This window comes from Synchiropus splendidus, chromosome 16, assembly GCF_027744825.2.
Source record: "Synchiropus splendidus isolate RoL2022-P1 chromosome 16, RoL_Sspl_1.0, whole genome shotgun sequence".
Taxonomy (NCBI): domain Eukaryota; kingdom Metazoa; phylum Chordata; class Actinopteri; order Syngnathiformes; family Callionymidae; genus Synchiropus; species Synchiropus splendidus.
In genome coordinates, this window is record NC_071349.1 from 14,417,452 (window position 1) to 14,439,835 (window position 22,384).

At 41.9% G+C, this 22,384-nt stretch overlaps 1 protein-coding gene across 3 annotated transcripts; it reads left to right on the plus strand.

Annotated features, from left to right (window-relative positions):
* Positions 1-118: 118 nt before the first annotated feature.
* On the plus strand, positions 119-22,303 carry stac (SH3 and cysteine rich domain). Of its 3 annotated transcripts, XM_053845774.1 has the most exons (12): positions 122-499; positions 1,988-2,020; positions 3,075-3,408; positions 10,496-10,629; positions 13,514-13,595; positions 13,659-13,765; positions 14,296-14,377; positions 14,956-15,020; positions 16,581-16,672; positions 19,022-19,073; positions 20,661-20,798; positions 21,579-22,303. In XM_053845774.1, the coding sequence occupies exons 1-12, from the start codon at positions 386-388 to the stop codon at positions 21,675-21,677; spliced, it is 1,332 nt and encodes a 443-aa protein (XP_053701749.1). In that variant the 5' UTR covers positions 122-385; the 3' UTR covers positions 21,678-22,303. The 3 variants fall into 3 exon arrangements, with proteins under 3 accessions (XP_053701750.1, XP_053701749.1, XP_053701751.1); XM_053845775.1 differs by lacking the exons at positions 20,661-20,798; positions 21,579-22,303 and adding an exon at positions 19,158-20,133 and having other exon boundaries at positions 119-499; XM_053845776.1 differs by lacking the exon at positions 1,988-2,020 and having other exon boundaries at positions 123-499.
* Positions 22,304-22,384: the final 81 nt, after the last annotated feature.

Sequence of the window (22,384 nt, forward strand, 5' to 3'; positions counted from 1 at the left end):
CACTTTGCTTTCTTTCTTTCTTGACTTTCTCTTGTCACCATCCTCTCTGCTTTCTTCCTTCCCACTCTCCTCTCTCTCTCTCTCTCTCTCTCTCTCTCTCCTCCTCTCATCACTCCGCCCATCACAGCGCGTTGTTGTCTTGGAGAAATCTCGTCACTCACAGACGATGAAGCAACTCTCAGCGTGGTGACGACAAACTTTCCACTTTCTTACAAACGCTCGTGGACGGGAATCGCCGTCAACTCTCACCTTCTTCATCATCATCATCCTCCTCCTCGTCATCCCAAGCAGCGGCGGATCTGTGGGTCACGCTGACAGTCGAGGAATGGAAACGATGTAGAGGAGAACAAACTCTGAGGCTTTAGTTTGGGCAAGAACAGCGAGCATGATACCACCAGTCGGCGTGGTTCAGAACGAAAGCGGGGGCAAAGAAGAGGAACGGGACCAGGATGAGACTCCAAAATCCCCGACGGCGACCGCCAGCCAACCGGAAACCAAGGTTGGTAGTTTTGACTTATTTAAAATAACAACGCTGCAACAAAACTAACTCCGAAAGGCGCCAAACTCTTTGCTTATTATGCTTTATGACTTTAACACATAGTTAATAGGAATATCAGCAGAGGACTGCAAAACATGTTGCAAACGAACAGCTCTAAAAAACATATATTTGAAGTGCTAATTTAGCATGTTATTAGCCTACGATGCACCTGAAAAAATACTCATTTAAATAGTGACATAAACCTATAATAGACAAGGACTTGAATTCAAATGTGAAAAGCTTGTCTGTTATCTAACATTTCTCTATTTTAGTTTCAAGATGGCGAAGTAAACGCTACACAACATGAACTGAATGAACGTTTATTTCAGTCTCCTCTCATACTAAAATTATATGGCCTCTGTATTACTATTCTATCAGGTGGTTTCATCATTGTTAGCTTGCATACACTTCAGTCAGTATTTATTGTTACATTTCGAGAGAGAAAAGGAGCAGAGTGAAGAACAGTACTTGTAATTAAACAGTGTTTTGGGTAAGCTAGTGTCTGTGTGAGGTCCTCTGTGTTGTGTTGTGTGTTGCTGTGAGTCATTTTTTTCTTTTTCTTTTGTTTTGTCTCTGTTGTGTTACAGTCAGTTTTGTGTTTCTAAATGTGTGTGTGTGTTCAGAATATTATAAGATATATATAAAAACATAAAACACATTACAGCAAAGATGTTCCCATTATGTTTTAACATTTCCAGTGTCCAAAACAATCTTTCTCTCAAAATGGTACTTTAAACAGCAATGCCCTGTTTCCCTCACTGTCCACACAATATAACTATCTCCTTTATCCATCATGATCATTGCGATCATGTCACCAAATACAGAGGTTCGGCGAGATAAAAGGCTTGACTATACTGAAGATTTTGTGTTTTTCCATGCCACTTGTTGTCAATAACTATTAGGCATCTGAGCTCTAAAACTACTTTCAAATCGCTTGCTGGTCTTGAAATATATTGATCTTTAGTTGAACAATGTGTTTTTACTCGTAAATTAAATCACTTTAAAGAATGTGCAAATCTCAAATATCTGTATAAATAGATCTGAAATAACTAAGTCACCATTTTGGAATAGTCTGTTCACAAAATATTTATAAACATATGTTTGTATATTTTATCATTTCAGATTATACCTATACTGAAATATCGAAAGGCAAAGAGGGAAGTATTATAATTTCATGTTCTTGAACAGTCGCACATATGTGTAATAAGACAAAACTCAGATAAAAATGTACATGGGGATGAAAGTAGGCTGTGTGACAGAAATGCAAACCTGCCCGGGGCACTTTCTGATCTATGTGGGTCACATGTTGCTCAGACAACTAGTGAGTAGCACAATATTGAACACTTAGTTTAGGGGAATGCATCAGAGTTTTTTTCTTTTATAAAAGGGAGCTCCTCACACAGCTGCACATTTAGTAAAGTCATGTTTGTGTTTTATTCCTTTTTCAAGAACACTGTGAGGCCTGAACACCACAAGCGAAAGGTGAGACTTTAAGTTGTACAGCGCTCACTCATGGTCCTTGCATGAGCCAAAGTCTCAACTCTTGAAACAAACCATTTCCTCACCATATTTAAGCAATCTGCGTCCCATATAGGCGATAAGTTGAAATAGATTTTGCTTATCCATTTTGCTTCCCTCATTCACCATGCCGCTTCATTTTTGAACGCAGACGTGACAAGTAGAGAAGCTACCGGACTTGTTATGTTATGACTGTTTCCTATTGAGGAAAAACTCCTTCAGTAGTAGTCAGTGAGTCAGTAGTCATTTGGCTGTGGCGTCGGTTAAGTGTCTAGGAAGCGCAAACAATGAGGGCGAAGAGTCTGACGCCTTTGTCGGCACTTGTGAACTCAATATTTGCTTTTTCCTCTGTGATCTATCAAGTGTTGGAAGACAAGTAAAATTGATGCAGGTTTTCTTACTTTTGGGACATCAGCAGTTTTTTTGTCAAAGTGACCTTGGTTAATTTGTTTAAACCTTTATGTGAGCTTTTTAAGAACTTCAGTTCAGTTGCAGTGCGTTATGGGACTGTCAGCTTGACTTGGCAGAGGAATTAAAAATGAAAAGAAGCATTAACATAATGCCTCAGCTCAGTGGGAGTTCTACCTGACTCTGTGCTGTTTTGACAGAAACTTGTTTGATGGAGGGAGGAAATGGTTTAATGGGATGCTGGACAGAAGGATTATGAATATGAATATAATAGAAGACGAGTCTAAAGACATTGATGGAGTCCCTGGTCATAAATGGCAAAGCAGCGTGTGCAAAATAGTGTTGATGTGAGCCATCGCTCAAACCAGGGAATCACATTAGCTTCCAGGTGGGAAGTGCTGGCTTTTACAATGTGCAGTAATAAGTTGCCCAAAGCAGCGGCCATAAATCCAGCGCCGTTATTAAGCGGGAGCAGAGGAAATGGATGCTGCGATGTTTTCCTGCAGTGTGTGGGAGTTCAACAGCAATTAATTTAGGACTTTTAAAGGTCTCAAATTTGTCTTCCATCTGGGCTTTGTTAATCATTTTTCTCTCCGTCTTTTATTTCTAGCTGCAGAGGCTCAAACGCTCGCTGTCCTTCAAGACTAAAAGCATCCGCAGCAAGAGCGCTGACAACTTCTTCCGAAGCAGCAACGACACCAAGACGGAGTTGCTGTCGGACGTGAGCAGCAGCACGGGCCACCTCTGCAACATCGGCATGGCGCCGCCGCACACCTCCGGCCTCCCCATCCCTCCGGTGCCGCCGGCCATCCCCTCCGCTCCTCCGCCCACATCACGCCCCCACTCACGCAACCCCATGCAGGTGGACTCGGCCGGGCACTGCTTCATGGAACACATCTTCAAGAAGCCCACCTTCTGCGACGTCTGCAACCACATGATCGTAGGTATGGATCCGCACGCCTTAAATGTGACAGTGAAAAAAGGAAAAAGTAATCATGTGTAACCTTTTTTAGATGCAACCTTTCTTGATGAAGCTTTAGAAATTTTGCCACATTCGGTGCTGCAGAAACACACAAGTGCAGCTTTGTTACACTCATGTGTTTATCCCAGTCTATATTGGTGCACAGATGGTCAGATGAATTTTTACCAACTGATTTTAGTCCTCACTTTGTGTCATCATGGAGGGCATTTTCATAAAACCACAATAAAGCAGAAAGATATCAACTTTATTCAGGACCTTTTAACTTTAAATTTCAACATGAAATATTAAGATTAAGACGTCTGTTCATCATGAGGCCAGCAAAGTATTAACACCATATTCACAGTGATGTTGTAGAGTAGCCGACAGAAAAAAACGCCTTCGATAAAGATAGAGACTCTTGAATCATAAAGCGTTTTTTATGTTGATCTCAAATAACCTTTATCGATTATAATCAAAGGGTCTCCACGGTGTGGTGAAAAGTATTTAATGAGTTTTTTCCAGGCTATTTATCACAACAGCAAGAGTATTTTTAGTGCAAATTAGCTCCGGAGCACATTTATCCGTGTGTGTTTCGACTTAAATGTGGCTGTGTGGTTAGGGGAACAGCTATTTTAGCAGCTGTGGTCTGCTTTTGATCCAGTCAAACTCCTTCCTTAATTCCGAGTTAAATCCGTGCCCTGTTCTCTGTGCTTATCTACGTGTCGTTTGGACCAGATATCTGAAGTCTGAGGAAAGGTGCAGTCTCTCCTTGTGGACCAGGATTAGACTCTTGAAAGGCCGAGGAGACTGCATGTTGGATTTATTAACTACCAAAACACAACCCAATTTTTGTTGCATACAGGAGATATGAGCTGTCATTTTGAGAGATAGATTAAGCCTGGGGTCTCAAACTTCAGGCCCGTGGGCCATATGTGGCCCGCTTGATGCAGTTCCGTGGCCTGCCACTTGATGTCCAGCTATAGCATGAGCCCTTTTTGTTCAATGTGAGTTGTGTGTGTTAGAAAGTCTATTGCTTGAACAATATCCAAGTTGGAAAAGAAGATAGTGACATCCATGAAAGTGATGGTAGCATGTGCCTTGTCTGGTTATAAGCCACTTCTTAATAAAAACACTCCCAAACCCCAGGATAAAGTCGAAACACAAACCTTTTTTTTTTTTTTTTTTTTTTTTTTTTTTTTTAAGTGTAGTTCCTTATTTCCTTTTACATTCAGGCAAGCCATCTTGGACCGTACTTAGGTTGGGGATTGTCCCACTTTCCAACTGGAAAATGCTACAGCGGAACACAACTGGAACAGAGACAATATTACAGCGCTAAGTCAGAACCCGAAGTAGCTCTGACCTAAGTGATTGTTTTTTTCAAAGAGAACGGGAAAATACCCTTATTTTCTGTCTGAACAAGTCAAGGAAAACTTTTCTTTCTGGGTCAGCTTCTCTCCAAAGGTAGATCAGTGTCAGTTCTGATTCTCCTGAGCAGTGAGGTGTGTCCATTGTCTCGGGCAGGTAATGAAGATATAAAGAGCAGCGCTCTTTGGTCCATCTGCGAAGATAAATATTCTGCCCTCTACTTTATCTTTCATGGTGCAGAGAAGTGAGTGCAGAGGTGTGTGTGTGTACAAACCGCCGGTGACAGAAGTGGTCTTGGAGGGTTGGTCTGCTATTATGACTCACCCCTGTCACTGAGGAGGGCAGCACATGCATGTGCACAAATATGAACACAAATGATTGCAGCTCACATTGAGAAACTTTTTTTCCCTGAAAACTGGAACAGTGATTTTTCAGAGGTCGACCCGTTCCTGCTGTCTAAATAATGAAGAATTTCCTCCATGATTTTTCAGTATTAAGTGCATTGAATTTCTGATCTCATTTTGACCAAAGGTTTCATAAGATGTTTCACTTTTGAAACGTCACAAATCATAATTCAGAATCAAAGGGATTTTGAAGGAGCCACACTCCCTCATCTGCCTTTCCCTAATAAGTGTCAACTACATTAACACAAACATGACAAACAAAGAGGCGGACTGGAAATATTAAACACCCACCTTCTTCCTACAAGCGTCTCCTTAATTACATAACAATCTGCAAAAATCCAATGTGTCATGAACAAAACGACAAGTTGGATCTCTGTGCTGCTGATCATTTCTGGGATTCACATCAGATGTGTTATGCTTTTTCCTATCATTTTAATAATGACTCTTGAACTAGAGACTGTAAGCCCAGCGGAGGTTTCCATTCACTAGATGAAAAAGTTGAATAGTAAATATGAAATATGAAAGACTTATAGATGTATGGTGTGGACTGTGTAGGTCAGATGGTTAGGAAAGACAGTGGGGGAAGTCACAGGTTGAACAGAAGATCACAGCACCTCACAAACTCAAACAAAAATGGTGCCTCCTGAAGCTTGAAGGGCTTGACTATACCAGTGAAAGTGTAATTTTATGAAAAATATTTCAGAATTATTCACTGCCTCATTGTTCTTAAATTATTCACCGATGCATTGCGTTGGTTCCAAGAGCAGCTGTTATTGTTTAGAGCTGCAAATCGAATTTGGACCTCGCACGTACAGGAGTGAAGGTTGGTGCAGGGATATTGATCTCAGGTCCTTCCTGCAAATTGCTCATTAAATAAACATCTCTGTAAAGAAATCAAGGGTGTGAAATATCATTTAGATGGTGCGTTGTAAAGAATAAAATATTAACAGCTGTATCACAGAGAGTTAAAATAACCAATTCATCTGATGATGTATTATTGAACAGCCGTGTTTCAAGCTGAAATTCAGGAGCAGTTCCAAGAATTTTCGACAAATACTGACCTAATACTAATGCGAAAAGAATCACTCCAGTCCTTCCCCTGCAATTCCAGTTCTCACTTTGCATGTGTCGACACTTGTGGTGTCTCATTTGGAGATTAGGTTGCAGGTTCACCACACGTATTACTTCCTGTCACACGTGAAGTGGATGCTGCGCTCTTTGGGGACTCAACCTAAGCTTGACTTCTTCCAGCCTAGGTCCCCGGAGAGACAAGGTCCAGAGCTGCCAACAAGACCTTCAAAACACTTGAGAACTTATTTTACATGTCTTTACCATGACAATAACTTTTCACACCATGGAGCAGGCTTTTAGCTTGAGAGGCATCAGGGCGTCTAGGGGGCGCCCTAAACTGACAAACTGAAAAGGTTGGAGGCCCTACATTTCCGATCATTTGTGCCCGTATAGTGCCATAATTGTTTACACTGGTTTCCATATTTGCTTTCAGGCAAAACATTGTGGATATCCATATCTTGCATGTGATAGGTCGATGTGGCATGGAAGAGTGCTGTTATCGGAGATGCAAAACTGCGCAGGAAATAGAGTTTCAGGGAGGGTCAAGTTTCCTAGATGACTTGTGCATACAGCGCTTAGAAGGTTCATAATTATTTAATCGCGATTAATCGCATTTCTATATTTGACAACTGAATGATAAATTTAAGTTGAATCTAACCCCACAAGTTTAACATTTATTTAAGCTTCAAACCTGAAGTATTTCAGTTTAATTTAGTCCCCAACATCATGGTTTAAGATATCTGCTCTGAAAAGTCTTGTCTGCAAAAGAAAGTTTTTATCCCATCAATTATTATTCTTTCTTTAACTCATTTATAAAAATCAAGGCATTGAAGTATCAATACATCATTTGACATTTGTTTGGTTACTTTTTAATGTAGGAAGCCACTAAGTAAAGAGCGACTGAAATAGACTGTCTCCTAAAACATGTTTCTCAAGCAGGCATGAACAGATGAGCTTCTCTGCAGGAAGGCAGTTTCCAGTCTTGGACTCCAATACCCAACTCTCCAGGCGCATCTACATCTATGTAGAGGAGCAATTAGCGCAGTCTGCGTTGTGGTGGAGGCTGGGACCGTGGCGGGGTCAAGACAAAGATTATTTCCATTGAAAATCTGGAGGTGGGGATTTCACCAAGTTGGATTAATGGATCAATGTGTCGAGGAGTGGAAGCTGTGGGCAGGGAGACGCCAGGGACCGGAGACTGTGTGGGAAAGAGATACCACAGGTTTAACAGAAACACCTTCTGCTGAAATGTTAAAAAACGATAAAACACTTTAGTGACATTCAAAAAAAGTCATGGACTTAAGACATAGACTTAAGAAAAAGTCTTTGCTGATCTGATAGGAGAGGAAAAACCCGGCGGTCTCATTAAACGTGGCCTGATCAGGTTCTAAAGTAGATGGGTTGTTGTGTTGTGAACAGAGCTGTTGTTGATGTCTGACCGATCCCAGCCAAGCTCACGTTTCTGGTTTCTGTCTCAGTGTAGCAAAGTGTGGCAGTGATGTTCAGTCAAGCAACACGAGACCTCTTCATGAGCATTACAGGTCCAAGCTTTCCGTCGGGTTCTGAGGATCAGGTTCGCGTTCGTGTTACAGAAAGAGGCTGTGATTTCCGTCTTGTTTGAAGAGGCCAGATAAGAGTTGGCTTTAGTGATGAAGGATCAGGTGGGTTTGGTTTCGCCGGCGCTGCTCAAACTGAACCGTAGATTGTGTTTATCCAGACCTGGACTTTGTGACACCTTACATCCATTTGGACTCCGACAGAGGACGATCAATGATGCTGCTCCATGTCCATGTTTTCACACGCACACACTCGGAGTGGGGGGCCAAGCCAGGCACGTGCTTATGGATTAATCGATGAGGTTCAACTCTGCCAGACTGCGACGTAACAGCACTCTTGCCAGTGTCTAATCACCCCGTCCTCTCTTGTTCAGATTAATGATGGGTGACTGATCACCACCACAAAAAACTGGCTTCACACTAACTAAGAACAAGGTTCCTCCACTGTAGGCAAATGAGGACCTTTTATTTCTCACACTAAACAGGGAGTAGAAGGCTTCACCTATCTATGAATTCAACTGTCAAAAACAAACACGAGAGCACAGGGTGCGTCATTCTCTTTTAAGAAGAGTGTTTTGAGCCACCTCATCGCCATCCTTTATGAATTGTTATGGATTTGTGTCATTGTGAAATATTACATTGGCAGAAATGACACCAGTGGAAATCGTTTGGAATTATTATTGTGCTTTTAAATGCTGACTCATCACTCAGAATAAACATGTAGTTGTGTGTTCACTTTAAAGATAGATTCTCTTTATTGACCCCAGGCTGGGAAATGACCACATAAATCAGGTTGTTCTTATTTAACAGGCAGGTTTCTGTGAAGATTGATGACACTTTTCTTTATATATTTCGTGAGGTCAGACTTAAACTATACAACTGATCATTTTTTTCGTCCTGTTTCCGTTTTAGTCAGTACTAGTTCAACAGTAAATACACATTCATGACAAAATTTTTGTTTTTTCTTTTCGTTTGTCATTTATGTATTTTCCTCAAAATTCATTGAAAGAAAATTCAAAATATGCTTTCTAATAAATTGCCCTTTTATCTTCGATGTTTGGTCCATAGTTTTATTATGATTTCTATTCAAATAAAATGCATGTAAAAAATTTTTTTGTAGTTTTCATGACATATTTACACTATGGCTACACTATGGCTCGTTTCCCCCTCTTTACTAAAGATTTTTTTTCCGTCACGGTTCGTAGTCATTGCAGCCTGTCTTTTGGCGTGATGGCCCCTCACAACAGTTACAGTTTATAATGTGGCCCTTTAGGAAATTTAACTGCCCACCTCTGATCTAACTGCATGTAAAAACGGATGCCTAGAAGAAGGAAAGGATGAAGCCTGATTACAACAAATGGGTCTGTGCTTCTCATCTGGTTTGCCTTCAGGAACCTCCATCTTACTGGAATGACACTGTAACAGCGGATGATGCAGTGATTTGTGATGCGACAGAAAGTCTGAGACAGTGGTCAGAGAGGATGTGTGCTACAGTCTGGGAGGTGGTCATGAGTATGTGAGGGTAGTGCAGAATTGTAAGAGCACAACGGTGGGTTTCTCAGTGAGTTCGCTCCAGTCAAGAGAGACGCGCAACAGGTGCGAGTGGAAACAAAGAATGAAACCCAAATATCAGTCGGAACATACAGGAGAAAATGGAGGGGAAGTTTGAATGGTTCTGCTTTGAAACGGAAGGGACCAATAAAAGAAACAGGTCAGGGGTCAAGAGCTGTGGGATGCTGGACTGGACACAACAGTGTTGAACAAATTCTTCTGTCCAAACTGTGTACATTTATTTATTCACCTCATTATTAAGCACTTTAACACTTTATTGCTTATAGTTTAAAAGTTATAAGGAAAGCATCCTTAAATTCGGGAGGGAAAATAAGATGTTGAACTACTCTGGCTGCAATGTGAATGTTGAGAGATGAGAACAAACCCAAGAGTTGCGACTGAAACACGCGCTGTGCTTTGACCTCATGTGTGCGTCACAGGGCTGAACGTGTCCTGCGGCATCAGGTCTGATCCATGTGGACATCAGATAACGGAGCGTGATGTTGGTAGTCAGGATGCAGCCTGGTGCCAAAATTCATGTGCAATTCAAATCCACTGTTGCTCAGCTGGTTGAGCGTAACCTTCACACCCATTGAAAAAATAGCTTGGTGTGTGTGCAGTGATAGTTTGTGACCTTTGTGAGCAGTAATTGCTCACGACAACTGAAAAATGTGAAATAGTTTTTAAAGTCGCCTTCATTCTGGTTCGATTTAACCTTTAATTAACCTCAAATGAATAGGATTATTTGCCTTCATATTTTCTTCTTGGCTTCTTCCTGGCGCCAAAAGGTTTGTTTCATTTTGAGCACTGCAGCTGATCACTGATTTCATTGTTACCATGTGAATGAATTAACGTTACCGCGTAGCTACTCAGCAAACAAAGGTTCTTTGTTCGTAGTCTTTTTTTTTTTATCTCAGTCTTCCGTCTTTTCTTCACTCCACTGGCTCCTTCCATTGAAGACAATCATGAAACATGTATTGTTTATGGTGGAAAACCTGTATTTGTTTTGAGTTAAATCACCAACTAATATTGTCTAACTTGTTTTGCAAAGATGAAACCAACACATGGAAATTATTCTGAGTCCAGTGATATATACTTTTTTTCTCCTGTCTGCGTGTTGCAGGTACCACAGCCAAGCACGTGGTCTTCCTGGCAGGGAACACTGCGAAACACGGTCTGCGCTGCAAAGCCTGTAAGATGAGCCTCCATCATAAATGTGAGAACGGAGTGGGACAGCAGCGTTGCATGGGAAAACTGGTGAGAGCCTCTTGGCTTTTGATCCCATCCATGCTAATGCTCAAGCCACACAGACGCTGTGGCTGTCTCAGCTTCAGCGACGAAGCCGCCAGGGTCAGTGTCACAACAACCGTAATTGACATCCCGTTTTCACCCGGGCCATTTGAGTGTTTCTCACCAGAATGTGCTGATTCAGACTCCTCACACTCCGACGTGTGAGTGTGCCGGTACATCTGTGACAAACATCCGTCCTCGTCATCACCCTCACAATAGTTATATCATCACTTTGTCAGTCTGTGTCTTACATAATTGGAGTGAAGCGGAGCATTTACCAGCGCAGTGTGCTGACCCCTCCCCACCTCCCACTGCTGCTGGCAATTACAAAAGGTAACAGCAGGCAAATTCACCGCTGCCACCTGGATTCCACTGCTTTGTTGTTTTGGGTTTGGAACAATGAACTGATGGCCAGATGTGATTTTTCATTTAATCTCCTTTTGAGTTGCACAGTTTCACACAACTTACTCTCAGGATTTTGCCACGATTTTATTGTTTGTATTCAGGCCTTACTACACTTATTATACTGGCGTTTGTGTTGCCCATAAATATGCATTCATACAGCTCATGTACATTTTAATATTGAGTTAATATCATCCAAAACACATGGATGAACATCAGGAGTCTCAGACTCAAGGGAATGGGGGGCCACCAGGGTCAAGTTTTGGTGAGGCTGGGCCTCACAGGGGCCTGGGTTATATACTGAATGGATTGACCCTTCCACCACTTGAGTAATAGATTGAAACTCAATATATCAGCAGCTACTTTTATGTTTGAGGAATATACTTACTCAGTGGTTTCTAACAGACTCACATTGAACAAAAAGGACTGTGTTGTTGGGGCCTCACTCATGCTATAGTTTGACCATGGAACTGCATCTGCCTGGCCACAAATGGCCCGAAGGCCGTGAGTTTGAGAACCCTAATGTATAATATTCTGAAAAATATCAACTGAAACAAGTGAAATCTGATTTTTTTTAACCTTTTTCGTTGGATAATACTTTGTATGGCAGGGCAAGTATAGCTATGTCAAATGCTCCGCTGAAAATATGCCTTTCTAAAAGTTGCACCCAGTTGAATGATGAAAAAACTCCCTGACCTTCAGCTAAAAAACTTGACAGGCAATATTTCACATTAAAGAAAATAGTGGTTAATGACTTTTAAAAAATGAGTTTGCTTAAGTCCTGAGTAGTTTTTGAGAGGCGGTCAGGTTCAAGTGAACATTTATCTCTGTTTCATTTATGAACATTGGCAGGCATTTGTGATTGGATGGCAGCGGGTGCAGAAGACCTAATGAAGTAAAGAGCTGCGGACAATGACACCCGCCATTTTGGTACATTTACATTTGCATCATTCCACCGATGAGGAGAATCAGATCAGAGTGATTGTGTCGCGTTGTGATTCTGCAGTCTTGATCATAACCCTTCATTAGTTCTCTTTTTTGCGGATTAGAACTCGTGAATTTTAAAAAGATCTCTGGATTTAAAAATATCCCCATGAATCAGGTGACAAATAAGAGCTCTCATCGGTGAGGTTCAGCACATGAAACAGAGCCACAATAGTTCCTGTTGGTATGTGGACCCTCTGGATGTCTGGAGGGAGGGAGCCTGGAGAAATAATCCGGGTGGAAAATGGAGTCCAGAGGTCAGGAATAAAAAGTTTTCCCAGTGGAGTGCAAATCTAAATTCAACAGCTTCTATACTTGGACAGCAGTGTAGTCATGCTTGTTGGCTTTGGCTTGAGAATCCCAAGTAAATAAATGAATTCATCTTTAGTTGGATGGTTCAGTAGTTTTCCTGTGCATGATAATTCAATTTGTTTTTGTTCCCCCTTAATCCGGTCTTCTTCAAAATGCTGAAACATGAAGTGATATGGATAAAAATCAGGATAAAAATAGTATTATAATGCTGAACCAACTTTAAGTTTGAAGTTAAGAAATCGTCTCCTTGGACTCCAGGCAATTTGCAGCTCAATTAGCCATTGAATTCTGTGGAATATTTAATCTTCATGTCGGGATAATGTACGATCTGTGAGATTAGATTTGACACTCCTATAAACATTCCATGTCACCGTCCGCTGAGCCGCGGTGAGCGAATGATTCAGGTTGTTACTCACCCTAAATGCCTCATTTGTCAGCTAATGATCAACATTTGTTTTTATCGACACAAACACAGTTTCATTTCTGTCTCAGTTGTAGTGAAAAAAGAACGTAAAAATACCAATAAAAGTATATGAAGCTGGCACTTAAATTCTCTTTTTGAAAGCGAGAGCTGAAGGGCTGCTTATTATAGCTGCTCATCATGTGAAGTGTCAGAGAGCGAAGAATAATTCAGATCTGATGAGTGAAGCAGATTCCTCCCATTTGAATCCACAACAAATCTAATAAAATCTGTGGCAACAGGCTGCTGCTCTGTAGAGCGCTCACCAGAACTGGCCTGCTTTTATTGGATATTTTGAAGCGCAGTGTTGCGTCACGAGATCAAAAACAAAAAGCTTGAGCTGACAGTAAGTGAGTAATGGCCAGGGATTCTCAATCGGACTCTTTTTCTATATTTAAGGTTGGGAATAATTCATCAAGGAACTGGTGAGTGAAGGCATCAGAGGGTGGACAGTCTGACGTCATGTAGTAAACATCAACATCTGTGTTCCGGTCCATTCTCACTCTGCCTCTCTGGCTATTTATATCACATGTGTTGTTTGTTGAGCTCTCCTAAGTACAAACTCCATCCTCCATGATTCGGATTGTGGGTTACTTTAAAAGGTCCGTCGGTGATATTAATAAACACCATGAATATTTATGGCCTTTAAAACAAAATCTGTGATCTGAATTTAAAGATGTTGTTTTCTTGCAGCCGAAAGGATTCCGCCGATACTACAGCTCCCCTCTGCTGATCCAGGAGCAGTACGGCTGCATCAAAGAGGTTATGCCGATCGGTAAGGTCGATCTACGATGGAAAAACAATGCAGATCTTATCGTCATGCTTCTTCTCTGTTCAGCCTGTGGCAACAAAGTGGACCCGGTCTATGAGGCCCTGAGGTTTGGGACGTCGCTAGCGCAGAAGGCGAAGAGAGCCAGCGGCTCTGAGTCTCCACACAGGAATTCAGTAAGACTCACTGTCTGCATTGAAAATTGAACCTGATTTCCTTCCTTATTTGAGGTCTATTGTGGAGCCTGCTTCAGTTCTGTGTGGTTAAGATGGTCGATGCTCTGCGCCCCTGAAAACTGGTTCTGCTTTAAGCACAGATATGCTGCTGAGATTCTTCATGCTGATACTGTCAGATGATAGAAATACACACTACCAATAAAGGCAGCCTGGACTCAGGAATCTTGAGAGGAGATGCTGAACGCTCATGTTACCACACTTCAGATGAATTGAACTGATAGGTCGAGTCCACCTCCTGTGTGTGAAGCTGTCGACAGAGTCCGCCGCTCCTGTCAGCAGTCTAGACCTGTGCACACGACCCATGATGTCAGCTGGAGATTGGGTTGTCCTGAGCAGCTGTTGGGACATGGATGTGTGTCAGGGAGACCTTGCAGAGCTCAGTGGGGCGCAATGATAATTCATGGTGGAGGACACAACAACAGCAACACGTCTGTTTCATGCTCCTGTATTTATCTGCCTGTCGTTTGCAGACCAGCGACTTGGACAAGGTTCCAGAGGAAGTGGTTGCTCACTGCAGTAGGCAGGACCTGTCGAGGAAACAAAGTGATGATGGTGAGTGTCTGAACTGTGGAGCTCGGTTTCAATGTGGTGGTGATCGGTTTGAACTTAGGGACTGTTGTGAGGGGCTGTCAACACGGAAAAAACAAGGGTTGTGGAGCTTTGATAAGATGGGAAAACTTGGGAGAGATCAATGTTGCAAGTGTGATTAGGTCATAAGATTATTATTTTTTAAATATTAATGTATTAAATATTCAATAATATTTATTTAAATGTAAATCAATCGAGACCGATGGACACAACCTGACTGAAAAGTACTTTTTTTTAAAATGTGTTTTATTTTTATATTCAGGGACAAGAAGAACACAAGAAAAAATCTAATTAAAAGACAAAAATGAAGTCCTAATAACTAGCAGGTTATATTGAGAGTTCCCTTCCCTCACCTCAAGAGGGCTGCACTTTGCTCTGGTCTGGTTTACAGTCACCACTGGACATTTCAGGCCAATAACCTAGAACAGAGTTGTAGCCTGATGTGGCCGCAGAAGTCAGATTATGATGTTGAGTTGGAAACTTTTTTCCATGGCTATAGTGCCATACATTGAAGTTTCTGCTGTGGCTTTGTGTCTTTTCAGTGTTCACAGTGTTCGAGAATGGGATGGAGCATTTCCTGCTGACTGAAGGAAAAGCGGAATATCCGGTAAGATTGTGTTTGTAACGGCTTATGGACGTCCCATGTTGATGTTCTAAAACAGCGGTCCTCAACCCCCAGGTCAGGGGCCGGTATAGGTGTGTGGATCAATTGATACCAGGCTGCACAATAAATAATAAATCATTATTTCAGTTTTATGTATTATCAGAGTTTGAATGATCTTTTATTTTGAAAAACCTTTTATTTTGAATAATGACTGGCTACTCTTGGTTAAGCCTCTGTCAGAGCCAAAACGTAACCTACAAGCTCGCGAAATGAGTCAGAAACAGCTGTCTTTGGAAAGTTTCTTTGCGAAGAGGAAAAGGCTCAGTGGAGAGACAGGAGAAGAACCCACCCACTGCTTGTCTTCATCATTGCCTTTTATGTTGTGCTCCTTTGATTTCGATGAACAGTGTTTTAAACTGTGACAAATCGGAGACAAACGACGGGAACTAAATCTGCAGAGCTCTTTTAATGCTGCGATAATGCTTGATGATCCAAGCCAGCGAGGGAAAAGTCTTCTGGCTTGAGGAATATCTTATCAACCCGAGCTAAGAAGGTGATAAGGAACAGCTCTCTTCTTTGGGTCCGTAAGTGGGAGTCGAACTCTCAGCCTTGTTGACTCAGTCAAAGTTTATTTCTTTTGACCAGTGGAAAAACTCGAAAATTGAACGCAGGCCTGCGATCATTTTCTGGGAACATGGCGGTATCTGACCAGGCAGGAGCAACAGACCATTTGTCTGTTAGATGACGGGTTCAATAGCTCTGGCGGGCTCACTAACAGATGGATGCTGTGTCGGGTGTAAACAGAATCTGCTCCCATTTTTGCCTGAGTAAACTCCCTAAAATCCATTGTGAGTGAAACAGAGGGCTGATAATGAAGTTCTTAAAGTAAATATTAAAATGGTTCAGCGATGTTGCCACAAACATTTTTAATGAAAAATAATAGTTTGTTAAATATGAATTAAGGTGTCAGCTCCTGGAGAGACTCTACAGCTGCTCCTCCACATCAAGCGGTGAGGTGGCATTGTAGGATTGCTCCTGGCATGGAGGTATTCTGGACATGTCCTACTGGGAGGAGGCCCCGGGGCAGACCCATGACAGGGTGGACGAATTGATGCTAATATCAGTATTTCTTCAAGCGCATCAGATGTATTCACTGAGCGTCTAGTTGAGTTATCTCTGCAGGAGCAGCAGAGTTTTTCAGGACACAGCGAGTTAATTCTGTTAATAAGATGGTGCGAATGACACCAGACTGGTGGAAACATCTCCCTGCTTCTTGCTCTCACACCTTTCTCTTCGTCTCCACTCGCAACACTTTCCCGTTTCCCCGGGTGTTGGAGACAACTCTTTGGCAGGTGCCGTCTCTCCCACTCGCGTTGATGGTGGTCACACAGGAACAGCTTGCGTAGCCATGGGAGCTGCTCCACACTGGACCTGAGTTGAACAATGTGAACCAAACAAAGAGGCAGCAGACGGAAAAGAGACAATAGAAAAAAATGCGTTGGTCCCATGTGAATTTTATTGTTACCCTTCAGAGGTTGAACTGCGTGGTTTGTGTATTTGCAGCTGGAGCAGATGCACCGAGACGCTTTTAAGCTCAACACCTACGTGGCCTTGTTCAATTTCACCCCGCAGCAGAGTCACGACCTGGAGATGAGGTGAGTGGAACTGAAAACTAGAGCAAATTTCTGGTCATATTTTTGAAGAACATGCTGCTGGAGTGGCTCAGTTTCTCTGTGAGAGAGACAGTGGGACTGATGCAGCTATTGATGGATGAGGTTTTAGTTAAAGCTCCACCTGAAGCCAACAGGCTGATTTATAGCATCAGCCCTGCAGTGAGTGGAATATCGATGAAAGTGGGCGTAAAGTTCAAGGCAGGTACTGGACAAAACGTTGCCTCCAGAGGTGAAAGACGTGTCGATGATTTAAGGGGCCGGTCGCAGTCATCCTCGCTGATCTTCATCCTGCTCGTGAGCCGCTGCTTTTCCTCCAAAATGTTTGGTTTTTGCTGTTCTTTGTTTGGCAACAATGAAGTGTTGAGACAGGCTGTCGCAGCTCTGCATTCTACTGCGAGTCCAGGAAACGTTGTTGACTCAAAGCAGTTTCCTTTTTCCCGTCTGATGTGTCTGACAGCGACATACATTCGCCACCGTCTCAGACACGTTTTGTATTATGGAAACGGTGTCATCGCAGCAGCTGCAGACCATTTGTGATGTGTTATGTGTGGAGCTGCCAAAAGCTTCATGGTCTATTGATGCAGGAACATCAGCTCGACTGCTCATGAGTGGAGTTGATGATGGAGACTCTGAAAACGCTTGTAATGCAACAGAGACATCTCAAACTGAATATGAACATGAATAATGACGAGTCAGCGTGAACTATGAAGAAGCTCCAGCAGGAAGGTCAGTGAAGATTCATCGGAATGAAGGAGCATAATTACTATCAGGCGTGTTCATCATTCCGGTTCTGGACTGGATTTATGTCTCATCCATCTTCAGGCTTCACTCTCCAAAACGTTGGCTTCCTCTGTTCTCTGTGATTGATTCGATACCGTCTGGGAAAAGAAGTGCGAGGCAGCGTTTGTCACCGGCGCTCCTCGACTCTCACTCCCCCGTGGGGACCTTTTGCCGGTCTCCACAGATCCAAACCTCAATTTGAGGATGGAGACTTCAAAATAACTGGGCCATGATGATTAGGTTTCAGTTTGGTTCAGACTCCTGGTTCAGGTGAGCCATGTGTTTTGGAGGGTTAGGTTTAGGGTGAGAGGCCGGGGAAAGGGTTATGTCAATGAGAAACCTCACTGGATTTCTCACTGACATAGACAGGGATAGCAATATAAGCATGCATGTGTTGTCAAGAATTGGTCCCCACGAGGCAGTAAAAACAAGCCCACACACACACATTTGTCTTCCTATCTTATGAGGACCGTCTCTGACATACATTGACATAGCCCCTTCTCCAGCCTCTCACCCTAAACCTAACCATCTAAAACAAATGGCTAAACTTAACCATGACTCTGAACCAAAACCCAATCATAATAACACAGCTATTTTGTAGTTTTAACCCTCAAAATGAGGCTTGACAAAGTGAGGACCTGCCAAAATGTGTCACTCTGTTGATTAAAAACTTGTACAGGTTCTCATAAAGATAGAAGTACAAGAACACACACACTGTCTCAGATCATTTTCTGTTCATGACTCCATTCAAAATGCCTGTTGAGTCGCTTGTTTTTGCTATATATATATATATATATATATATGTATATTTGCTATATATATATATATATATATATACACAATTTTGTGTATACATTAGTCATCAATAATACACCAATAATACTTAAAATACTGAATGTTGCTGCAGAAAAGTGTGTGGAAAAGTGTGTGGACAAAAGCAAAGTAAAAACCACATTTTTTTAAGTACAGTGAAGTACAAAAGAATTTTTTGTGGCCAATATAAAACTATTCTAAGAAATACCAAAAGCTTTTTATTTTTTATAGATTACGTTTTACATTACATTTTACTATTGCATGAATTTAAAAAAAAAAGGGGTTTTTTGTTTGTTTTTTTTACCAATGGCTGCTGAAGATTAATTTTACCTTATTTCTACTATTAGAAATGACTTCCCTCTGAAAATTACATTTTGCAGCTTTCGCTGTTGGTGAACTTATTAGTCATTTCAAGGCTCAGTTGCATCTCTAGAGGGAGCGACCATGGATGATGATGTTTGCGGATGATGGAGTGATCTGTATTGAGAGTGGTGGGTGGAACGGTGGAGGCGAAGGATGTATGAGATGGGGATAGGATGAATGACAGTTGCTGTGTGTGAAAGATGAAGAATGAATTAAAATCCTGAGCTCCATTTGTGGAGGAGAATCATCTCAGTGGTTTTTCATGAATGACTCAAGAGGCCAGTTAATGAAACTGGTGCCTGCGGGCTGAATATGATCATATCATTTGGAATGTCCCACTTTCTGAAGCATCTCTCTGGTTCTACCTGGTTCCAGAGCTGGAGACAGAATCCTGCTGGCAGACGACTCCAATGAGGACTGGTGGAAGGTAGGAAGTGAGGTCACTCTTTACCTTTGACACTAACCTGAATGTTTTACATGTTTTGACATGTTTTTGTTGTTGAGCCTGAAGCCCCCTGCTGGTGGGGAGATGAAGAGCACAGATGCTGTCCCGAATAGCAGCCGAGTCACATCCACCTCAGGACACAAACACATGGGGAATAAATCACCAAAACAAGAGCAGACACAGGAAACCTGCCGCTGCCAGGCCGAGGACAAACCCCTCATCCATTTCAACTTGTTGTTCTCGTCCGGCTGCGGCAAACAGAAACAGCTGCCGCGTTGACTAATTCAGCAGCTGACGTGGCCGTGCACGCGCCTGCTGCCACAGACCAGGAGGAGTTTCTCCGAGAACACTGCAGTTGGGAAACTCATCTGAATAAGTCATGAGCACTAATGAAGGACGAGAAGAAGTGGATGTTTTCCTGAACATTAGAGCACAACTGGATCAGTCTGAACTGTAAACACCGTTCTCATGGACGGATGCAGCACCTCACATAGCCCTCCAGAAGAGCATTTTTTTAACCCAGTCTTCATGAAACTTACTTGAAAAATGATGCCTTCAAAACTTTTTTGAAAACAAAAGTATAATTTGTCATATATAAATAATGATTTTTATATGAGAAATTATCGAAATACAACACTGTGACGCTTGTTCTGGCTCTTGCTTTCACTTATTGGTAGTTTATATCTATATATTAGTGGTGGGACTTTAACATATTTTTTTACATTAATTAATTACAACAAAAAATATATAAAATAACGTATAAAATATTTAATTTAATTTAATTTAATTTAATTTAACAGTTTGCTCTCCAGACCACACAGAACCTTTGTAAGAGGAGGAGTTCCTGGTCCTCACTCACAGTGATGCACAAGACACGTGGCAGCTAGGTTGATAACAACAACAACAATCATGGAGGAATCCCTGAACAAAAGCAAACAAATGCTTTTGTGTGCTTTTGTTCAGGGAGGTTTTTCACTACACAATGGCCAGAGTTTCCACTACTCTGAATGTACATGTATATATATATATATATATATATATATATATATATATATATATATATATATATATATATATATATATATATATATATATATATATATATATATATATATATATATATATAAATTTACTTATAATTTCTGATATCAAATTTTGTATATTTTTATGACAAGAAATGGAAATATAATGCAAATATAGTAAACAAATACAAGGAATCTTATTTGCTATGGGGTTGTTTTTTTTGCTTTCTTTGGTTATATGTGTCTGACGTAATCTGAGTAACTTTTATTTATTTATTTATATATATATATATATATTTTATGCCCAAAGGAAATGGCAGCAATTTTTTTTTTACTCCAACCAAAATCGGACTCATTTTGATTCTTCAGGTTTTTATCATTTATTAGGGATGAGTTTTCAGACTTGTCCTGTGAAGCGTCGCAGGTGTCCTGGTCAGGATCATGGCTTATAGTGGCGCCATCAGATTTTATGCTGCTGATTCATGTTGAGTCCCCGACTGCGCTCACGCTCCACCATTGTCTCCTCCTCATCACTTCTGTGTTCAAGGGCGTGATCGAGGACAGGGTCGGGTTCTTCCCAGCAGCCTTCGCTCAGCAGCTACGAGCCGGAGACCAAGTCTTCAGGTGTCACCGGACGTTCATCGGCTGCAAGGAACAAGGGCAGATCACCCTGAAGGAAGGGCAGGTACACCACTCCTCCCTCGCCCTCTCACACTCACCAGCCATTTCACCTAAGCCCTGCTCCGACAGGAAGAAGCGAGGCTCAGGATCACGTCTTTCCACTCACACAAAGTTTCTGTCTTTATTTTCCATTCGAGTGTCCGCGTTTTCTCCCACAATTCTGCTCAGTGATGCAACTCCCAGTGGGGATGGAAACTGGGCGGGAGAGAGCTTTCACTTGCAAGACTCTCCGCACACTTCCACGAAGCTCTGTCCACTGAAACAAATACCAGGAAATAGAGGATTAAGGATGAAGTCTAAACAAGCAATACATTGTTTAAAAAGAGGGGAAATATTGTTTGGGTCTTTGGGTCAGAACAAGAGATTGGGCTCAAACTACTAAACATTATAGCTGTTATTTTGATGAGAACTGCGACAGAGTTTTGTTTGTTTCTGATCGAATTTGTCTGAATTTATTTTTGTCTCAAGCAGGAAGACGTTTGTCACTGCTATTATTTTTGAGCCTTTCCATTGCATCCACACCGAAACCATTGTCTCTGTGACGTTTTCTGCCTGTTAAAGTCGGAGCCAGTCAGGTGACACGATGTTCTTACCGGTCTATTGACCTCCGGAACGCCACCTGAATCAAACCTCTTTTAAGGCGGATAAGAATAAGTTCAAGAAAGGAAGAAACACATTGAATAAACAAGATTTGTATGAACACCTCGCCAAATTGCTGATAAATTCTGACTGAAGGGGAGCATCCGTCTGACTCGGCCAATGACAGCGTTTCTTGTGTCCCCAGATCTGTGTGAGCGACGAGGGCGAGCACAGCGGCTTCATCCGAGTGGCGAGTGGGAAGAAGAGAGGCTTCGTGCCGTGCGACGTCCTCCAAATCCTCTGAGGAGGAAACAGCATCACTGGATTCATCTCTCTTTACTGAGCCTATTTGGTCCTCGAAAACCAAAACACCACAGTTTATATAGAGCTGAAGCAGGATCTCCATCATGACCTTTTCTTCATGACTCTCCCCGACCATTGCTCCTGACACACAAATAACATGTAACATTCAGCTGGAGTCATATCATTATGACCACACGTCCTTGACCGACTTTCACTGCTGAAGTGAAGCTCTTCAGGTGGAGCAGGGTCAGGGTTTTGGTTCTTCAAGGGCCCAGATCCTACAGAACACTAGAATAAATTCCATGAAAGAGCTACTTCTGAAAGGTACTGACCACTGCGAGATGCAAAGCTAATAGCTGTCCCTGTTCCCACGGCAACACAGACGAGAGACAACAAACCTGATGCTTAAATTTCAAAATTAAATGGCAGCTTTTTTCTTTTAACTTCATTGAACTATTCTGTTTCCTTGGCGAGCGGCGATGATGAATGGAGCATTGCAACTTTTTATTCACCCCATGTACTCGTCTTTTTCCACCGAACTTTAGACAGAAATTAATGACTCCGAAACTAATCCGGCGAAGATGAATGTCAATATATTGTACAAAGTGTATGAAAGATTAAAGTCCTTTATTACGAGCTGCAGCGTGGGGTTTCACTCTCTCACTTATGGACGTGACTCAGTCCAGCCACTCGCTCGCGACAAACGTC

What these genes read in the sequence shown, in the direction of transcription:
- stac (XM_053845774.1), top strand. Translation starts at nt 386, where the DNA reads ATGATACCACCAGTCGGCGTGGTTCAGAACGAAAGCGGGGGCAAAGAA. An exon ending in AGCGTTGCATGGGAAAACTG is followed by an intron (nt 10,630 to 13,513) that starts GTGAGAGCCTCT and finishes GTTTTCTTGCAG; the next exon opens with CCGAAAGGATTCCGCCGATA. An exon ending in AGTCTCCACACAGGAATTCA is followed by an intron (nt 13,766 to 14,295) that starts GTAAGACTCACT and finishes TGTCGTTTGCAG; the next exon opens with ACCAGCGACTTGGACAAGGT.